Genomic DNA, 21,597 nt, shown 5'->3' on the forward strand with positions numbered 1-21,597 from the left:
AAAAGAAAACTTATAAACGCATGTATAAACAGTTTGAAAAACGATATCCATTTGAAATGAATAAAACCTACACACAGGTACTAATTGTCTGGTCGTCAACTGATTCTTATTTCTCAATAATAAATTATCTTATGCGTATAAGTTGCAAATAACGTTTAAACAGCAGCATTCAAAATTTTGAGACATTTATTTTGAGACAGAATTTACCCTTTTATAAAGAAAACTTATAAACGCATGTATAAACAGTTTGAAAAACGATATCTATTTGAAATGAATAAAACCTACACACAGGTACTAATTGTCTGGTCGTCAACTGATTCTTATTTCTCAATAATAAATTATCTTATGCGTATAAGTTGCAAATAACGTTTAAACAGCAGCATTCAAAATTTGATCTGAAGAAAATGCCGAAAAAAAGGTAGCTGAAAACACCAGCTAAATTTGGAAAACACTAAACAATCATATGGCAACTTCAGCTTCATTAGAATTAAAAAGATTACGTATGAATATAAATTAAAACCATCTAAAGATAAGATGTATATGCTAGAACTCAGTCAAAAGTCAATACATAATTATGAAAATCAACTAAAATATGTTACAGTAATCAATCCAATAACGTAAAACCAATCGACAAAATTATCCTTCTATGTAATAAACAAATCAGATCAAGCTTCACAGTCCTGCTAATAACGATGATCAAGTTCACAACATGCCAACTGCAGTCACAAAATTTACTGATTGTAATAATAAAGATTGCTCTCAAACTGCCATGAACATTAACAATGATTGGCACGCTGTTTCAAAACAAAGAACCAAAGTCCCGTTTCTCAAGAGTGCTATCACGTCAGCTAAAAATCAATCATTCCAACGTCTACCAGTCGCTGTTTCCATCATAACAGAACAAATAACTTGGATCGGAAACACTACTTGGCTAGCTTTGACAGTAACAAGTTGAGAAGGAGTTCATGCAAATTCGCCAGGCTACTGCAGCCGGGAAATGGATTCACGTCTATGATGTAGTGCGTATTTTGAGGCATAGCTTCTTGTCCTGATCCGGAGGGCTCCTCATTGGCTCCCGCCACAAGGAAGTCAAGTCCGAATATGTCCAGTTTGATTTTTTCACGAATACTGTTCACCACTTTCAACGCAGTCTCCATGTCAAATGAGACGCTCACATCAGAGCTGCTGTTGATACACGCATTACTAGTAGTACTGTTTTTGTCTGGCTGATTTTGTTCTGCTTTCGATATTTTGTGGCCATTGAAGTGGATAGGCTCCGTGTCCTCGCTATGGATGTCAGGTATGTCCTGAACAAAACGGTCATTTTCACAATTCGCCAATTTCTCATTAGCGCGCTTTTGTTCAATCCGTTTTAAAAATCAGTAGTTGGGCTTCTGAGATTAAATTCACCGGGAGGAAAAAGCTCATGGTCCACTATTCTTCACGTTTTAGTATTTCATATATTTATTTCACGTAGAAAGATTCAGATTACACCACTGTCATAGAGTATTTTAATTGGAGAATTTAATAATTCCGTCTTTTTTGAGGCGTTATCGAGCTTGTTAATTTTTAACTGACTTTGACTATTTTTAGACAAAATTGGATATGTTTGCTATTTATACTGCATCTTTGCATCGGTACATGACAATCTACCCAATGCCAAAATACCCAAAGTGCCAATATACCCAATGCTATTATACCGAATTAATTCCCTTTAAACTTTTACTTCAATAATCCGATTTATAGTTAGCACTAGGAATTACAAGGTAACAGGACAACAAATGCCAAAATACCCAATGTGACAAAATACCCAATATTTTACCCAGAAGTTGAAATTGCCAGAACGATTACTTAGCATAATATTTAGCTAGTGCATTGGGCCACGCCTCGCAGGTCATGGTGATGCCTCAGAGGCCCATGCGGCTTGATATGAAATTATCACAACCGAACTTGAGATTAAATTATCCGCTTAAGTATGATAAAATATACTTGAAATACCGAGTGCTAATTTGTAATGAGACTATTGAATGAAAAGATCAAAGGGAATGAATTGGATATAATGGCATACTTGTTTTTTGGCATTGAGTATATTGTCATGTAACGGTATTAAAAGCATGTTTTCTCATAAATAAACTCATAATTTAATCCCATATGGTTTGGTTGTGATAGTTTCATATAAAGTCCCACGGGCTGCTCAGACGTAACCATGGCCCATGAGGTATGTTCAAATGCACTAGCTAAACATTATGCTATATAATTGTTCTGGTAGTTTCAACATTAGGATTAAAAATATACCTTGTCACATTGGTCATATATATTGTCACTGGGTATTTTTCCTGACAGCCTTTGTTTGCATCATTTCGCTGTTTGGTCATTAAAAGTTGCTAAATTTATAGTACTTAATAGCTTTCGGTTATTTTTCAAAACTCAGCCGTAGTTCAGACAACTTAACTCCAAATCAGCCAACTTACGCTAAATTTATTCAATTAATTTTAATATATTTTACTTTGACACTGTTATTAGATCATGAAATTATATTATTTCATGCTTCTTTCAATCAGCTATCGCGAAATTGAAAAACAAGTGTAAAGAATAAATCTTAGATTTGCTTGTATTGTTGCCTTCAAATTATACTCACGAAGATAAAATATTTTTAACGTAACTTAAACCGACTAATTGCTCTCGAACCACCACCGGGGAAACTTAAATTAGAGGGGCTGTACCTTAGAAATGTCTAATTGATAAACACCGGACCTCAAGGATCCCAGCCCAACATCTTAACCACTTAGCAATAAACTATTTCATTCATCACTTTAAATGAAGAAATCGAGCGCGAAAAGTCACTCAAAACGTCAACGAATGTCAAAGGACAGCAAAAAATGTCAAGCAAAAATTTTATTTTCAAACGACAAAATTTTATTCGTTCGAGAGCAAATAAAAACTTAGGCTGAATTTTGTATTTCAATCTGTTAAATTTTGGTATTTTACGTTCTTTTTTTTGCTTCAACTAATACCAAGGTTCAAAAGGAGACCGTCAGATAACCATTATTTGTTTGTCTTCATCTTATTTAGGCCTTAGTTGTTTGATGGCATTAAAAAATTAGATTGGCCTCAATTTTACAGCAAAATGAAAATGAAGAGATTTACAGAACAATATTTTCAAAGATATTCTCCCCAACTGTTAGAAACTTATCAAAACACGAGACCATAAATAAGCATAAACCGACAGAAAAGTTGCTCTCAAATGACAGGCGGCGTAAATTAATTCAACGGCTGTAGCCTCGATAAATTTTCCTATATGGGTGCGAAAACATCAGCCGACGGTAAGATTCGAACTCCGACCTCCTGAGTCCGATTCAGTCACCTCTATGGAGGTATCAACCACTCGGCTATCAGGACCTTGTCATCGAGTCTCTATCAATCGGTTTTGTTTGAACAACAAACTATATTTCGGAGTGAGAGCAATTGAAATCACTCAAAATCAAGAAGTGCGCTAAAAAGTCACTTGAGAAGTCAGCGATTATTTTAGAAGAAAAGCGCAAAAGGGTCAACGGAAAAATTTGCATAAAAAAGACACACACGTTTACAATAATTGCTTCTCATTCGAGAGCAATTAATAAAATCTTTCAAGAACGCCGTAGCTGCACCTTGATTTGCCCCGAAAGAGTTTCTGGGATTAAAAAAAACTGGTATTAAGAAACTGGTATTAAGACACAAGCGAGGATATCCAACAAACGAAAATTTCCATTTTAATTTCCAGTCAATTTTTGGATCCATGCAGGTAATTGAGACAGTGAGGAGACACGACGACTAAACACAAAGCAGTGAGTCAGCTCATTTAGTTTAAGTATTAGGTGCTGTTTGACTATTTTGCTATTTGTTCGGGTTGTTCAAAAGTTGCTCCCTATAAGTCGGTTATCAATTCAAAGGGTAATTGCTATTGAATTCAATCAATTTTATTTGTTTTCACTCATTTGCCAAGATTCACTTTTATAATTCTGCTTCTTCGGCATATAATTCACCATCATCATATATCGTGTGCGACTGTCTGCGTACGCACTTTTGAATCCTTATAATTTCACGAGGCTAATCCTGAGAAAATATATCACTCGGATCCACGTTTTAATGTCCTTTTTCAGAACAGTTGTTTTTGATATTTTGCTACAAAACTTCCAGTTCGTTTCCAAGTTATATTCCCCGGGTTTCTGGCTTTCAATGCACAGGAATTTAAAACGAGTAAGTTTTCATAAACATAACCGACTAACGTCGGGCGAATTGCTCTCAAACGACCGGCGAGCGGTTGGCTTCGTCAGTAGCTAGCCACGGTTTATTGATCCTAGCTTTAGCTTGATTCGACTCTGCAACTTTTAGTTTTCTAGCTTTGTTAGTAAATAAATCAAATAAAAAACTGATATTTTAAAGAATTGCAAAATTTTGCGGATATAATAAAAAAACTTCGATTTCGCAGTGAAAATGTTCCGAACCATTTTTTGTCCTAGAGTTATGTCAAGTAACCCATCTGCAAGACTTGAAAAACTTCGTGGGCCACTAATGGTCGTTAAACTCAGAAAAGGACAAAATCTTGCTATAATTCAAGATATCAAAATCTTCAAAACCATTTCAATGTCTCAAGAGACTATCCAGTATCCCTATTCCCAGCTTTAAAAAGTTTCACTGGCTCATGAGGATCCATAAACTTGGAACATGATATCAATTTTCCAAAAATTTGAAAGAAATTAAATTTTATCAAAAAACTGCTAAGAGCTGGAGTCTTCAAAATATTGATAAACATTCCATTAACTCTAGAAAATATGCGACTGCTTATCATCATGCCTTGAGAAGGTCCCTATGACCCTGGTGCCGGAAAAATATTAAAAATTCAAAAAGATTCAAAAACTTGAAAAAATGTAAATATTTTTTAAAATGGCTGATATTAAAATCTTGAAAAACATTCCATTACATCTAGAAGCTATGAAGTAACTTATAATCAAACCCTAGAGGAGGTTATGTGGCATTTGAGGCTGGAGAAACCTAAAAACCGATAAAAAAAAACTTGAAAAAAATGCAAGTTTTATCAAAAAAATTGATAAAATTCGTCATATTAAAAAAATGAAAGCTATTCCGTGGCTTTTTTTCAGTAACTTGTTATCAAACACTTAAGGACATTTTCTGGCCCCTGCGTCAGCAAAGACGCGGATAATGAAAAATAAATGTCTAAAATATTGAAAAAATTTGCACGTTTTGTCAAAAAGATGCTAAAATTCGTAATGTTAAAATCTTGAAAAACATTCCATTATATTTAAAAACTATAGAGTAACCTATTTTTAAACCCTAGATGAGGTTTCTCGGCTCTTGAGGCTGGCGACACCTAAAAACCGACAAAAGTTTTCAAAAAACTTGAAAAAAAATGCAAGTTTCATCAAAAATATTGATAAAATTTGTCATTAAAAAAATTGAAAGCTAATCCGTAGCAAATGCATCTTTTTCAACTAATTATCAAACTCTTAAGGACGTTTTCTGGCCCCTGCGTCTGAAAAGACGCTGATAATGAAAAATAAATGTCCAAAAAATGAAAAAATTGCACGTTTTGTCAAAAATTGCTTAAATATAGGATGATAAAATGTTAAAACAACTCCAATAACACTAGAAACTATGCAGTAAACTATTATAAAACCCTAGAGGAGGTTTCTTGACCTCTAGGCCTGAAAATACAATAAAAAAATGACAAAAATTGACATAAAGATTGAAAAAAATTTTGAAAGTTAGTATAAAATTGCGAGTTTTTAGCGATCGGTTGTTCGTCAGTAACCACTGGGGCGGGGGATGGGGGGATGAGTGGTGCACCGGTGGGCTGATGGGGAGGGAGGGGGCATCAGTGGGGTGGGGGGGCAACAGCGTGCTGGGGGGGGGGCAATAGTGGGGGGGTCAACAGTGGGGGTGTATTCAACCTCGAAGAACCGCCCTTCACACCATAAGTATAAGTAAGTATCCAAATCAGTTTGAGCTGAAACAGAGCTAAAAGGCTGTAAGAGCACTTAATGCCCGCTGGGCGCTACCTGTTTATCCCGTTTTTGAGGACGAAAAGTCAAAAGCGTCAGACGAAAAATCGGTCAAGCGAAAAATCACATAAAAAAGACCGACAGGACTAATATAATTGCTACAAACTTCGTTTGAGAGCAATTAATAATCGTGAAGCTACGACGAAATTGAAGAAATATACTGAAGCAGAAAATAAAAAAATACTAAACAAATATCTAGACAAACATTTTTTGCACGTTTGCATGATAGAGCTTTCATGGCGAAAAAAACTACTTAAACTATCATATAATTTGGGCTTTTCAATTGATCAAAAACTCAGAACTTGTAAGAACGAAATGGAACTAACTACTGAAGGCCGTTTCTGAACTATGGTCTGCTTTCCGATCACGTAAACTTTGAACAACACCTTCTGATGCCTTACAAAGTTTTGCAGTATGATAGGATAGCGAATTAGTTCAGCCGAGGACTCTATCAGCTGTTTCCAACTAAACACGATGCTCATCTCGTGACTCCGTTCATCCCAAGTGTCAACACACTTACAAATACAGGGCAGTTGCAACCCCTGCATGCAAGTCAATTCATCCTCAGATCTAGGAGCATTGTTCAATTTGTACCACACAGGCACATGCACTTTGCAAGGTGCAGATTGAGAAACATTGAAATCGTCAGGTGATGGATTGTTCAAGTTTGATTTAGGGGTTTGAATGTTGATTTCGGAACAAACACTGCTTATTAGATTACAAACATATTCTCGGTTGAAGAGCTGTAACTGAGCAGGAACAGGGTCAATAGCAGGAATTTCAGGGTGGCTTTCAATAAAATTCAGGAGGCGTTTAAAATTGAACTCAATGTTCGAATTGACACCGCGAAGTTTAGGTTTATACAAAGCAATAATTTTGTGAAATATCAAGTCTAACGGCAGCTGCTCGTCTATGTTTGAGTTCAAGTCCAGCTCTATCAAGTCAATTCCATGGCATTTGCAAAGCTCCACAAACTCGCTCCAATTAATGAGGCGTATGCTCTTTTCTGGAAACCAGTATCCTACCCTAAACCGAGTAGTTTCAGATGTAAAGCTTTCATTGAAAGGAGAGCATCTTTGGCTACGCGACTCAGCGGAGCTGCTAGCTGCTGAAGTTAGCTCGCGCGACTTTACTGACCCAATGACATGCGAAGAGCTGGGCTCAACAACCGAAAGATTTATTTCAGCTTCCGCTGCTTCCGATTTGGTCGTAGTATGTGCCAACTCATTTTGAACCATATTCAAAACACATTTTGATCTAAAACAACAACTACCGGATACATGGATATTCCCGTCTATTTTAGGAAACAAAAATCTCATCTAATACTTGAAAAATTAACGCCCTCACTCCCCATGTTGAACAAACTTAGAATCAGTTGATTGCGCTTTCTTCTCACGTTGAATGCATTTGGCTAAATTTATTCAAGATTCCTGTTTGACTCAATTCACGCAAAAAACAACCTTTCTCAGTTATGAAACAACACACTCTTTCTTTCACGCGATTCAGTTGACCTCTATTGATGCTCTTTTTTGCTTGAAACTTAACATTCTCTCAAGCCTTTGAAAACTGAAACTGGGCATTAAAAGTGATATTCAAAAGCTTCAAGATCCTGAAATAAAAAAGATACTTTCCAGCATGTATAATATGATTGAAGAAAAAGATAAAGTGATTCATTCCTTACAAAATCGCGTTACTGACCTGGAGTTACGAATGTCAGAGCAGGAGCGTTACTCGTCCAAAAGACTGTCTTATTTTCAACAATGCTCCAATAACCCAAGATGGCAACTTGTGGAACCAAATGGCACAAACAATTTCATGGGCTACAAAATACAACCTGGGGCGTTCAAGGCTTGTCATGTGCTAGGGAAAGGACATGGAAACAAACCCCCTGCGGTAATCATTAAGTTCCTATACTTTCATGATAAAAATGAGGTGTATCTAAGACGACCAATGCTAGCATCTAAGAAAAATCCATTAAACAAGGGACCTATTTTTGTTTCCGAACGCCTTCCGAAACACGATCTCGAAGTGAAACGATATGCAACAGAGAAAGGCTTGATAACTGCTACGAGAAATTGCCAGGTCCGAGTTTTCTACAAGGATGAAAATGGTGCTCGAATCAGTTTTCCAGTAAACAACAAAAGCAGCGTTGATTCCTGGGCAGAAACAGCTATGAAAAAAGTGCAACAATATACTACCAGTAGAGCACCTGACAATAATATATCCTTTGATATTTGTTCTCCAGAATATAAGCGCAGTAAAAATAGTGATGAAGCTGGAACCTAATATTTCTTTGAAGCCCTTTTAGTCCAAAACACAGCTCAAATATATAACAATTTAGGCTTGAGGGGTGTTTTCAATGGCAAAAACAAGGCTTCAAAGTGATGCAAATAGGGATGGGAGTTTTTTTTTCGGAATTTTTATTAAACATTAGGTCATTAAGTAATAAAATAAGAGACTTAAATGCTACTATTGAAACATTAAATTGCTCACCAGATATAATAGCGCTGACTGAAAGTTGGCTAACTGAAAACGATCCAATACCTTTTCTCTCGGGTTATCAAAACCATTCGTTTCGAATCGTGGCAGTAGAGGTGGCGGGGTATGTATCTTTATAAAAAATGGGCTAAATGCTTTTTGAAATTTAGCAACCAAGAATATGAGTCGATCACTGTGTGCGTAAATGGCACAATTTAAAATTTTTTCTTCACCCTATTCTATTGCAGTCCTAGCAGAGACAAATTTAATTACATATCGCATATTGAAGAACAAATAAAACATAACTTCAGAAATGTTATTCTTGGTGACATAAACATAAGTCTATTATCAGAGAGCGATCTAAAACAAAATCTAATTGCTACCATGAAATCATACAACTTTTCAATAAATTCAAAAATTGAGCCGACTAGAGAAACAGCAACAACTTCAAGTTGCATTGATTTTGCGTCAAATTTAGAAGTCACCGAATCTAGCATTTTGAAATCGTCCATTAGCGACCATTATGCACTGCAAATTGTTGTTCCAAATGCAAGCCAAAAACCCGAGCATTACTGTGTATGCCGAAACTTAAAAGTCTTTGATAATCAGGAAACAAGACTAAAGTTTCTATTCTGTTTAAACCATTGGCTGATATGAATTCAAAAAATTGATACGAATTCTACATGTGATTCAAAAATGCAACAATTCATTGATTATTTTGTCGAAACAGTGGACATATATGCTCCCTTAACGAAAAAACTTCTGCAAACACATCAAGAAAATGCATGGATTAACAACAATATAAAACGACTAATTACAAAGAGATAGATTGTTTCAAAAATGGTTAAAAACTGACTCTGAAGTTGATCATGATCTCTACAAAAAATCTCGTTATATGATAACTGACAGTATTAGAAAAGCAAAGTACGCATATTATCAAAATACGATATCCAAAACAGGCGCTCAAGGAATCTTCAAACTTTTCGACAAATACAACATAAAAGAACATCAAGTTTAAAAACATCTAGTGATTAAGATACCTTCAATAAATACTTTGCTTCCATTGCTACTGTATTGTCCGACAAACTTCCTAATTCAGGAAAAAAATTACTGCCACCTCGCGAAATTCAAAGTTTTTACCTAACACCTGTGCCTTGTTCATACATAAATGAATTGATAACTCATATGAAACCTAAAAACTATACAATGATATCAGGTGTAGTAGAGACGAATTAGACGAAATTGGTGACTGGCTTCTATACAACAAACTTAGCGTAAATTTTGATAAAAATAGAGTTCATGACGGTTAGTCACAGTCGTAAAATAAAATGTAAAATGAAACCGGAGATTTTAGGCGTCGTGCTCAAAGAAGTAAATCATTTGAAATATTTGGGCATTTTCATCGATAATAAGTTGAAGTTCAAGGAACATATAAAATATGTTTGTAATAGACTTTCGAAGCTCTGCGGCATTCTTTATTGCGTAAAACATTATATTACCTCAGAACAAAAAATATCATTTTATACAGTTTTTGCTAAACCAATTATACAATATGGAATTTTAGCATATGGGAATGTACCAAAGTTTACACTTGATCCTATTCTGAAAATCTAAAATCGGTTTGTGAGAATAATTTACAACAAAAGAAAGTTTGAGTCGATCAGTTATTTGTATGACAAAAGACTTTTAACAGTACATGAGCTCTTCGTTTATGACCTCTTTAAACATATGAAAGCACCAAAAATTATTAAGAATGAAACTGCGCATTATTATACACGTTATGCCAAATCTAACTTGATTGATATACGACGATCTGACTCGAAATTTAAACTTGACACTCTGCTGCGAAAATTACATAACCTATTACAACTTTGGAACGTTGAATTAGATACTGACATGTACAATACAGCTCAAACTAGGTATAAGAAAAATCTTAACCATAATTGTTGTAACACTTTCATATCTCCAAACATTCAATAAGTAGACGAAATTTTTGCCGTGAAATAACTCCTGTCCCATTTGTAGGCATTTATTTATGTTCTGTTCGCTGTAAATTTTTGTTTTCCAGGCCTCCCTTGAAAAGCATTGCGCTTTTGGATGGTCTGTTTTGGTTTGAATGTATGTTCACCAAATAAATAAATTATATATATTACGGCCAATTTTATAATAATATTAAGCATGAAATCAATTTAGCCAAAATAATGCAAATTCCATTGCGGCACAATACTACGAGGAATTTGGTAAAATTGCACATTGTGTTCTCCATAAAACGCTCTTTTATGTTCTTAAACACATCCAATAAATCATAAATCTAAAAAACTGGATTTTTAAAGCCTTTCTGGTAATCTTTCATCTGTCAAAAATTGTTAAACATCAGAATTGTAACGGCGAAAATCAGTTGAGGTGCAAAACACAAAATTTTCGGGTCATCAATTTTCAGCGCTTAATTTCGGGCCACCTATCACCTGCTATTATTCTGACAAAAATCTACAATTTTGAAAATTGATAATCTGTAACAAATTTGAATTTTCTTCGGCTTCTGTGAAAAAATTATTATTTAATCCACTAGCTGACTTAAATCACCTAAAAAGATGATTCACTATGAAAGCATTTGCCTGTTTGAGGCTAATTTGTGAAAATTGTTATCATAGTGACTTAAACCAGAATTTTGTTACAATAAAGCAAAAGTAACGTTATTGAAACAATGGCGGAAAAAATTCTGGAAATATTTCAAGTACAAACATTATTTTTAAAAATAGAGCGGTACCATAAGTATTAAAAATAATAAAAACTGAACAAATATCTTTTTTAATATAGCAGGCAGATTGTCAGAAAAGAAAGAGCGATGGCTGTTAAGATCTGCAGTTTCAAAAAAGATAGAACAAACCGAAATATGAAATTTCTTTCTATTAATTGCGGAGACTTTATTTTGATTACGAACGTATATAAAAAATTTCCGTTTTTATTAACTGCTCTTAAATAACTCTCAATTACAATGACACGCACTCAGGTGACCTTATCTCTTCGAATTAAAGTAGAGAAATTATTTTGATAGTGAGGAAGTTAATTTTTGAGTGGGGTGAATGATCGTGACGTCATATAGTCTTAACAAAAATCTCGGCGAACTGAAAATACCAGGAGGCCAATACTTCTGTTAAGACTTGATCTTTTTCTGTTGATTGCGTTATTTTTTCCGCCGTACGGTACTCCTTGAATAAGTTGCGCGAATATTGCAGAAAAAACAAAGCAAACATCAAACTTCGTCCTTAGACAAAAAAGCTGTCAGAATACCAGAAAACAACTGCAACAGCTTTGCGGACCTTGCAATTATAAACAAAAATCAAATGAGAAAATAACAAAAACTGTTTCTACATGTGATGTCTTTAAGCGATTTAAACATGTACTAACAAGATGACCTCAAGTATCCTTCAATTAAACTGAGATATCTTTAATTGCCCGTAATTCTTCCAATTGAAGTAAACATAATTTAATTGGAGAGAGAGAGAGAGAGAGGAAAAATCTTTTCGAGAGAAGTATATATGTAACAAGAAATATTGCACATGACTGGATCAAAGCTATTCAATTAAGCACAAGAAAACGTCACTCAAATATGCTATAAAAGAATTACCCGTTTTACTCATGCGTTCCTGTTTATCCCGTTTTGAGGACAAAAAATCAAATGGGTCAGGCGAAAAATCAGTCAAGCCAAAAAGCGCATAAAAACAGGACTAATATAATGGCTAATATAATAGTTTGAGAACAATTAAAAAGTCATGAAAAACATTAACTATGAACTCAAACCTTAATTCGATTCGTTTAGGCCATATTATCAAAGAATCAGAATTGTCATCAATGAGACTAAATGACAAAAACAACTAAGCAAATCGGCAATGAAAAAAATAGCTGTTATTTTTTCAAACAAAAACTAACGCATCGCTTCCATTACGCCCCGTTAAAATGAGAACAGCCTTAAATGTGGCTAAGAAACAGGGAACAAATTCAAAGACGGTCAAAAGATTAAAATAGCCCGCAAATTGGCGGAAAATAGCCGCCGTTGACGCAAATCGGGACTGAAACCGAAAGAGATAAAATTGAAAGAATTTATTCGAAGTTTCAAAAATATTCTAATTCGGTGTACAGCTTCAATTAGATTCTAAAACTATACTATATTCAGCTGCTATTGTAAGCTTAATACTGATGTCTGCTAGCAATCGCTCTAATGAACTGTGATAATCTAATGCACTAAGCTTTGATGACCGGACTATCATTTTATCAAGATTCTTTTGATTTTGCTCTTTCGACATTGACTCGTGTTCACTGCATTGCGTGAAAAAATTCAAAATCAGTTGAAGTAGTGAGGTAAGTCACAAGTCAAATATGAAAATCGTGACATATGCAAAACGAAAATGGTGATCAAAAGGTAAAACAAACGTCGGCTATTATCCATCCAACAAACTGGACTTTAAACCGATCAACAATGACAAAATTCTCAAATACCAGCAAAGGTACAAACAGTGGGACCTAGTAACACAAAAAATGACACTTATTGACGCCTTACGGTCCGAAGCATAAAAAAGAATGAAAGGACTCAAAGGAAAAAAGCGAAATATGATCGTATGGATATATTGAATTTGTGAGCAAAAATCTTCTAATTCAAGCACAAAAAATTTACCACGAAAACTAATTACTGCAGATACCTAACCAAGCCTTTAATTGAGCGTTTACAGTCGCAATTAGAAAAGTAATCAAATTCGAAGGTCGAGAAAAAAATGCTTACTTGCCGTTTTAAAGAACCGACTAACGTCGGAAGAATTGCGCTCGAACGACTAGTGGGAGCTCAAGTATATAACAGCCTGCTTCAGTCGTGGGGGGATAAAATCACTAAGGGCCACTGTGACGTAATACATATATATGACGCTCAAATGACGTTATTATTTACCACTAAAACTACTAATAAAATTTGACCTAAAAAATTACACGGATTTTGACGCCCTTTTAGTAGTGAACTGCCGCCACTTGAGTTCATCTGCGGACCCTTGTGAATGAGAGAGAAATTTAGATCAAGCAGAACGAAAAAGTCAAGGGCGAAAAGGTCACTCGAAAAGTCGAAACTGTCTAGCAAAACTTTTGCATAAAAAGACTAAAACGTTTACAATCATTGCGTCAAACTTCGTTCAAGAGCAATTGACAGACGTATCAAAAACGAGAATTTTTACAGCTGGCCAATCAGAAATGAGACAGTGTTAATACTATTTTCTCATTGCTTAATAAGTTCTCCATGTTTTGAAATACGATACGGGTGTTAGCGTAAGCGCAAAGCCGAAAGAGGGGAAATATGTATTTTTGGGGGAAAATGATCTCGAATTCGGTTGTGATAGATTCATATCAAATTCTACGGGCCTCTCCGGCATGGCCATGGCCCTCAAGCTATGGCCAGATGCGGAAACAATCGACTAACGTCGGGCGAATTACTCTCAAATGACCGGCGAGTGGTTGGCTTCGTCAGTAGCTAGCCTCGGTTTAGTAAGGCTAGCTTTAGATTAATTGAAGGGGCTTAAGGTAAGCGCAGCGGGTGTGCACCACAGCGGGGGTGCAAAAGTGGAATGGAGGGCTGAAGTGGGGGCGGTGGAGAGTGGGATCAATTTCTAAGAACCGCCCATCACACCATAATTATAAGTCTCCAAAAGAGTTTCAGTTAATCGTATACTTGAACACTAGTGGGCTGAACGGCTCTAACAGAACTTAATGCAAATTGGGCACTGCCTATTTATACCGTTTTTTAAGACGAAAGTCAAATGCATCAGACGGAAAATCGGCCACGCCAAAAATTGCATAAGAGACAAATTGGATTAATATACTTGCTACAAATTGCTTTTGACAGTAATTAACAATGATTTCCTAAAAAGTGCCTATTAAGTCATTTATGATAAAAATTTTTCTATAACTCATTGTTAATGAGGATCAGAGATGATGACATTACGGCACATAACAGCAGCTGAAGTGCGGCATCAACAAAGAGAGAGAGAGAGATAAAAAGTGAACGAGAAAGAGAAATAGATAAACTCCCTAAACGATAGAAAGAAGAGAGATAGGAATATGTTCCATGATGGGCTTCGACTCTGCAACTTCTAGTTTTTTAGCCTTATTACTAAATAAATCGTATAGAACTGAAAAACGCAAAATTATAAACGAAAACTTTACACACCGCAGTAAAAAGTTCAAAACCATTTTTTGTCTCGAAAGTTCTGTCAAGTAACCCATCTCAAAATTCCGTTGGCCCGTAAAGGTTGTTATACTCAGAAAAGGAAAAAAGATATTGAAACATTTTGGAAACAATTGAAAATTTCAACAAAATCTGGCTAAAATTCAAGATATTAATATCTTAAGATCCATTTCATTGTCTCAAGAGACTATCCAGTATCCGTGTTTCAAGCCTGAAAAAGTTTCACTGGCTCATAAAGATCCATACACCCGGAACATGTTAAATTAAATCCAAAAATTACTTAAACTGGAGTAATAGAAAATAATGATAACCATTCCAATAACTCTGCAGCAGCTTATTATCAAGTTATTACCTTGGAGGAGGTCCAGGTTCCCTGGGGCCGGAAAAAAATTGTAAAGTATGAAATTGCAAAAATTTTTTAAAAAATTGATGAAAATTGTGATGTTAAAAAGTTGAAAAATAATCCATGACCAACAAAAATTTTCAGTAACCCTAACGGAGGTTTTCTGAATCTTGAGGCTCAAAGAACCTGGATAATGACTAAATGTCCAAAAGTTAAAAAAACGGCAAAAAATTATTTAAAAAATGCAAAAATTCGTGATGTTAAAATCTTGCAAGACATTCTATTACATCTAAAATTTATACAGTAACCTATTTTCAAAGCCTACAGGAGGTTCGTTGGCTCTTGAGGCTGAAAGAATCTAAAAAAACGACAAAAATTCAAAAACTTGAAAAGCAAGTTTTATCAAAAAATCGCTAAAATTTGTGACATTAAAAAGTTGAAAAACTATTCCATTGCCAATAAAAATTTGTCAGTGACTTATCATCAAACCCATTAGGAGCTTTTCTGGTTCCTGGATCTGGAAAGACCTGAATAAGGAAAAATAAATAACAAAATATTTAAAAAAAATTGCACGTTTCGTCAAAAAATGCCAAATTCGTGATGTTAAAATGTTGAAACCATTCCATTACCAAAGGGGTGGGGTGGGGCCGGGGGTAACAGCGCGCGGTGGTGGGGGCAATAGCGGGGGGAAGGTCAACAGTGGAGGGGTCTTCAACCTCTAAAACGCCCTTCACACCATAAGTATAAGTCTCCAAAGCCGTTTGAGCTGAAACAGAGCTAAAAGGCTTTGAGAGCACTTACTGCCCGCTGGGCGCTACCTTTTATCCCGTTTTTGAGGACGAAAAGTCAAAAGCGTCAGACGAAAATTCGATCAAGCAAAAAATCGCATTAAAAAAAGACCGACACGACTTATATAATTGCTACAAACTTCGTTTGAGAGCAATTGAAAATAAATAAAATTTAGGCTAAGTCTAATATAGGTTAACTGAACGCATAAAGTCACGGTGTTTTAAATTTCAAGCAATCAGTTTCGTTGAAAATTCTATATTTTGGTACGTCTAATTTTTGAGACGTCACCATAAATGACATATATTGAAATGCCCTGTAGCAAAACACGAAGCAACAGACCGAAAACAGAAAATTGGGTCAATAGATCGAGAATTAATCTATGTTCTCTTTGGCTGAAGTCAGGCTTTATTTGCGAGCTGGCATAAAATTACCGCATCTGGCTACGCCTCGCGAGCGAGAAATGGTCATGCCGTATCGGCCCGTGGGACTTTATAAGTCTCTATCACAACCAAACATACGCTATAATAAATGAGTTCTTAAATCTGAGTGGCCAATACGCAACTTGAATAAATTTATTTTCGGTCTATTGTCCTAATTTTTGCATTCGATCTATTGTCTTAGCACCACAAAAAGCAACACCGCAACTTGCGTGATCACAAACAGTTGGACTAAACAAATCAATGATATAAAATGCAAGTTCATAATAGTAAATCGGCAAATAAGTAAAATATTATATTTTTTCTGGTGTTCTTATGGATTCGGCAACTAGACGATGCATGCTTTCAAAAACCTTCCAATTCTAAATTAATATCATTCAAATAGGTTCCAACCTAAATACTCAAAGAAAAACATCTGCTCAAATACTGAACAAATTGAGCAAACCTAATGGTGGAGGATCCTAAAAACGTTTTAAAGTACGAGACTCTTTTTGAATTAATAGCCTTCAAAGTTTTCATTGTTACAAAACGGTTATCTGTATACAAAATTTAAGCTACAAACTTTTAAGTAGGCTGAGAAAAAGAGTCCATTTAGGGCAAGTAGTATTAAAAGGATATGAGCACCGTTGTTTCGATTAACATATTTAGCAGGAATGTACAAAGGAAAAGTCTCCTTTCTAATTTCTATGATACGATAGACAGTTCAGTTGCCCTATTATTTCGACTGATTCCAAAAACTGCTTCTGAAAACGATCACAAGCCTATTTTCAATCCTTTCTGAGATGACATTTTAGCAGAAAAGAAAACACGTATTAGCAATACTTGTGCCAGCCCCGTGCAAAGTATGGCAATGACGCTCACTAACGACGTTCTGTTTACAAGGTCAAAATTGCTTTCTGCGATTTTGCGGTCTTTGAATTCCAGATTGCGAAACAACCCCATATTATAGGATGATCCGCGCAAATTTCGTTTGATATGTTGCATGACACCCTCAATCTCTTCAACCTTCATGTTCAAAACTAACTGCTGTTCAGTCACCTCTTCAACTACTGATGGAGACGGAGTAGTTACCCTCCCAGCTTTGTCCATTTTTTCGTGCTTGTTGAAACCGTCCATTTGATCTGAGCTGTAGAAGTCAAAATAAACAACTTTGCTGGAAAAGGGGCTGAATGAGTTGTCCAGGCAAATTTTGTAATCTCCGGACTTGGCCGGAGTGAAGAAGAACCTGTTATTTGACTTTTTCGAATCAGTGACGACAATGTCATCGTTTGCATCCAGTATTTGGAAATTGATATCCAGTTGGGCTCCTCCTCTCAAAACGTCATACGATGAGCGCATCTGGACTCCTGCCTTCATGAAATCAAACACACACGAGCGCTCGCGAGGCATCAATATTAAACTGAAGGCACCAGATGAACTGGTTGAAGGCTCATTCGCAACACCCCCATCGGAGGTTATAACAACACCCGGCAGATAAACAAGAGTAAGACAGAGCAGTTGAAAAGATACAATAGATGGCAGAGATATTAAATTGAGCGAGAATGCGAATACTCTCATACTTAATCTGAAAATGAAGCTATGTGATTAAAATTGCAGAGACCAATATACAGAGGCGTTATTTAGGTACCTTTCGATGTCTACAAAAACACCGCAATACAATAGCAGTAAGACATACCCACGTGAAGATGGGAGGTGCTTGGGTACGGCGAGATGTTATGATCTCGACGAGATCGCTCATTGCAAAGGAGATTTATTAATATAGTTTTTAATATAAGGTAGTTGTAAATTCGCTTCATGTATGTCTGGCAGTTATCCCCAAAATACGTTTTGCTATTTTGCAGTGGTACAAATTAATTCTTGTTTCTACAATCTCACAAGGGGAAAGTGGAAAGGCGAAACATCAAGTTTAAATTTCGTTAAAAAATTTGTACACACAGAATCAGTTGTTTATTTTATACAAATTCGTTAATAAATATTTATGAAGATTAATTGGAACAAGTACAAAAAAGCACGTTTGATAGGGATCAAATAAAGTTATTAATGATACTGCTCGGGGCTGAAACTGAATTAAATTAAATTAAAGAAAGTACCAACTATGATGGAAGATGAAGCACAATTAAATTAAATTTCAAATAATCAATCGTATTGCAGAACTGGCTGGCACAAGCGTACTAGCCACTTAAACAGCCATATTGTATGCTTTCTACCCTACTATTGGACCAGTGTTGAAGCAACAGGATTGATAATTTCAAAAAATCATTAATCCTAAAATTTGCTCACGTAAACATGCCACTGATTCTGCTTCTGATCAAATCATTGTCCAGTCACTAGCGGTAAGCATGACGATCACGTACAATTCCAAAAATCGCATGATCGCTAGTGAAATCTGGACAATAAATGAAGCAATAGAATGGCTATTAAATGAAAATGGATATTACAACTATGCTCCAAACAGTGCGTTTGATCATACCATAACCGAGACTGCCCAATTGTGGACATTCAAGTCAACAACTAAAATACAAGTTATACCTTTAACCTAACTTGTGCTCACATTGCTCAACCTCACTTGACTTTGAACAGTTGCTTCATTTTTTAATATCTTATTACAACTAATCTTTCCTTCAAATGCTCGAGCAATTTACATCCAATGAGTATGTTTTTATAATCGTGATATTACTTCGGTCATATCACGCTTTAGCTGTCGATTGGTTGATAAAAATAGAAAGTGGAAAAATATTATACGCTGTAAAATTGCATAATTTCAGCTACTACCTTGTACCCTACTGCTGTTCAGTTGCTTATATAAAGCACCTCTACTAACTTAGAAATGAACTTAGAAATCAGAACGTTATTACCTTGTATCCCGAATTTTGAAAAAATTAACAAAAACACTGAATGAAAACCTTAATGAAAAATAGGATCACCACTTTCTGCATAAATAACACCCCCACAGTAGCTTGTGCAGCCAATGAAGAACCCTTTTCAATCAAATTGCATTTTGACATGTAGGCATTTCAAAAGGCTATTAATTACGAAAAACAGCATCGCAAGAGTTGAAACTACATGGCCTTCACCCGCCGGCATTCAAGTCAACGTCATATTTGACGACTCAGAACAAGTTAACTTTATTTATTCCGGAACAAAAACCACTACACCTTAGAAATCTCTACTTGGAACTCAACTGGTTTCTAAAACACCATGCCTCAAAATCTCAACTAAACATTAAGTATGCAATCAAACCACCTAATGCATATTGAAAACAGCCCAGACAAAGCATTTACTTATTATTTGAAAGACACACTTTCATTCAGAAAAAACGAACAAAATCAAAAGATGATGGCAGACCCAAGCCCTCATCATGTCTGCCTGCGATGTTTCTCTGGACTAACAAATTAAAAAGGGATAGATTTGAAAGTCTGCCTCGAGCAAGCAGTGCCGTATCAAGAATACAGAAGAGCCACCATCAACAAGCAGGATACCTTCACCTTTATCTTGATGGCAACGCACTTAACTTTTATCTCAGACTTCTATTCAATTACAGTTCTTTACCCAGCATTTGAACAAAACATAGCATTCCTTTAAGGATTCTCACTCCTCTCACCAAATATTCCACTGCTCGGATCAGTTTAAAACAACCTATAACAGCACACGATGATTTTACAACAGTGATCTGTTTCAACAACAGTTGCAAAACCTTCAACCTTCCGCTCATGACTATCCAACAAAAATATTGACCCAACGATTCAGAGTGATATTGAGAATTTGTCACCCAACAATCTAATCTAAGACTCTGATGGACATAATGTCCCAGAAGACAGCTTTCTGACTTCGCCGACGGAATCTGCAAACTTCTAACTTAAATAAGTTTATCGAAAAATGGTCACCAGTTAAGTTCGAATAAGACATTTATTATGATTGCATAACCAGATATTTGGAGATTTATGCGGCATTTTATTGATCCAGCAGATCAAATCGAAACGTCATTTACCAGAAATAACATAACGGTTTGTCTCGAAGGGAACAACATACCACAACTCCTTTCTCAGACAATTTGTTATCCTGACTAATGTTACATATGTTATTTGCGTTATTCCTCCATCCAGTTTGCGCCCACATCAATACCACTTTAAGCCTACATGGGAGTACTAGTTAAATCCGACATTTTATAACATCTGCAGGCCCGTCATTAACCCATAATTATTGGGATACCACATTCCAAAAGTCAAGCTCTAAAAGAATGCTGCAAAACAAACATCGATGGGTTTGAGTGACATGTTTGCACAACCCTCCGACCAGTCTTACTTACGCCAATTGACTCGTTTGAAAGACAAAGCTTTGTTACACGGACTATCAAAACCATCTCCAATTAAAGGTCTTATAGGATCGACAATTGAGAATGAGACAAAACCGGGGTGAAGTGAAGGCTCACTCGCACAAACGCGAAGTACCTATGGTGAAGAAGGAGATGGGACAACGATGAACCTGACGGTAATGCATTAGCTTATGCAGATGTTATCACAGTATGCTCCACGCATACTTTGACGATGGTGATACTCGTCTCATGATGATCAGACAAGTGCGTCGTGACCCAGTGCCAGTTGTCTGGTCACTGACGGCGAGTACGAACCCTTTCTTTGGGATCAGAAGAGCATTAGCGTCTATCGTTAAAGGTGAAGTTGGCGGAATTAAGGTTTCATCAATACAGTAAAGCCAATCCAATACAAGCTACGGTTCCCACGGCAACAGGGGCATGACCTTCGGCGATGAGGTCATTGTCAAAGCAAAAATCATTGCTAAAATCTATCTAGGAGTCTTTCTGGGCCGAACACTCAGTTACAAATGACACTGCCTCAATGTACGAAAGAAAGTAGCAGGTAGAAAAAACCTTCTACGGCTTCTAACGACATCGAGCTTCGGAGCTGATCCGAGAACTCTGCACACATCGGCCCTAAGCCTCGCAATATCCGGCGCTGAATATGTTTCGCCGATCTCGTATAAGTCATCAGAAGTCACGCAGAAATTTGACATCAGTGTAAATGAGACATCAGAAGAATCACTGGTTGTCTGCGGAAAGTGAAGCATTTGTATAAACTAACATAAGCCGAGAGTCAGCTTTGAGAGAAGAAAGACGGAAGCAAACGAGCGATCAAAGACACTCAATGTTTTGACAGACTGCAGCACCGCTACGACTTCAATCGCACCGCTGTTTCCTATCACAGACACGCCCCTAAACATGCCAATCGACTATTACAGAAGAAAGAAACGGAA

The 21,597-nt window shown here is 36.1% G+C and overlaps 2 protein-coding genes across 2 annotated transcripts; both read right to left on the reverse strand.

Annotated features, from left to right (window-relative positions):
- Positions 1–496: 496 nt before the first annotated feature.
- Positions 497–7,338, reverse strand: LOC142358723 (inositol-tetrakisphosphate 1-kinase-like). Its single transcript, XM_075410261.1, has 2 exons — positions 6,386–7,338; positions 497–1,307 (listed from the first exon to the last, which is right to left on the reverse strand). The coding sequence occupies exons 1-2, from the start codon at positions 7,295–7,297 to the stop codon at positions 924–926; spliced, it is 1,296 nt and encodes a 431-aa protein (XP_075266376.1). The 5' UTR covers positions 7,298–7,338; the 3' UTR covers positions 497–923.
- A 9,461-nt stretch (positions 7,339–16,799) lies between these two features.
- LOC142335329 (transmembrane emp24 domain-containing protein 1-like) lies at positions 16,800–17,889 on the reverse strand. The gene has a single exon (XM_075383779.1). The coding sequence runs from the start codon at positions 17,884–17,886 to the stop codon at positions 17,083–17,085; it is 804 nt and encodes a 267-aa protein (XP_075239894.1). The 5' UTR covers positions 17,887–17,889; the 3' UTR covers positions 16,800–17,082.
- Between the last annotated feature and the right edge of the window lie 3,708 nt (positions 17,890–21,597).

This window comes from Convolutriloba macropyga, chromosome 2 (assembly GCF_964194025.1).
Source record: "Convolutriloba macropyga chromosome 2, txConMacr16.3, whole genome shotgun sequence".
NCBI lineage: Eukaryota > Metazoa > Xenacoelomorpha > Acoela > Convolutidae > Convolutriloba > Convolutriloba macropyga.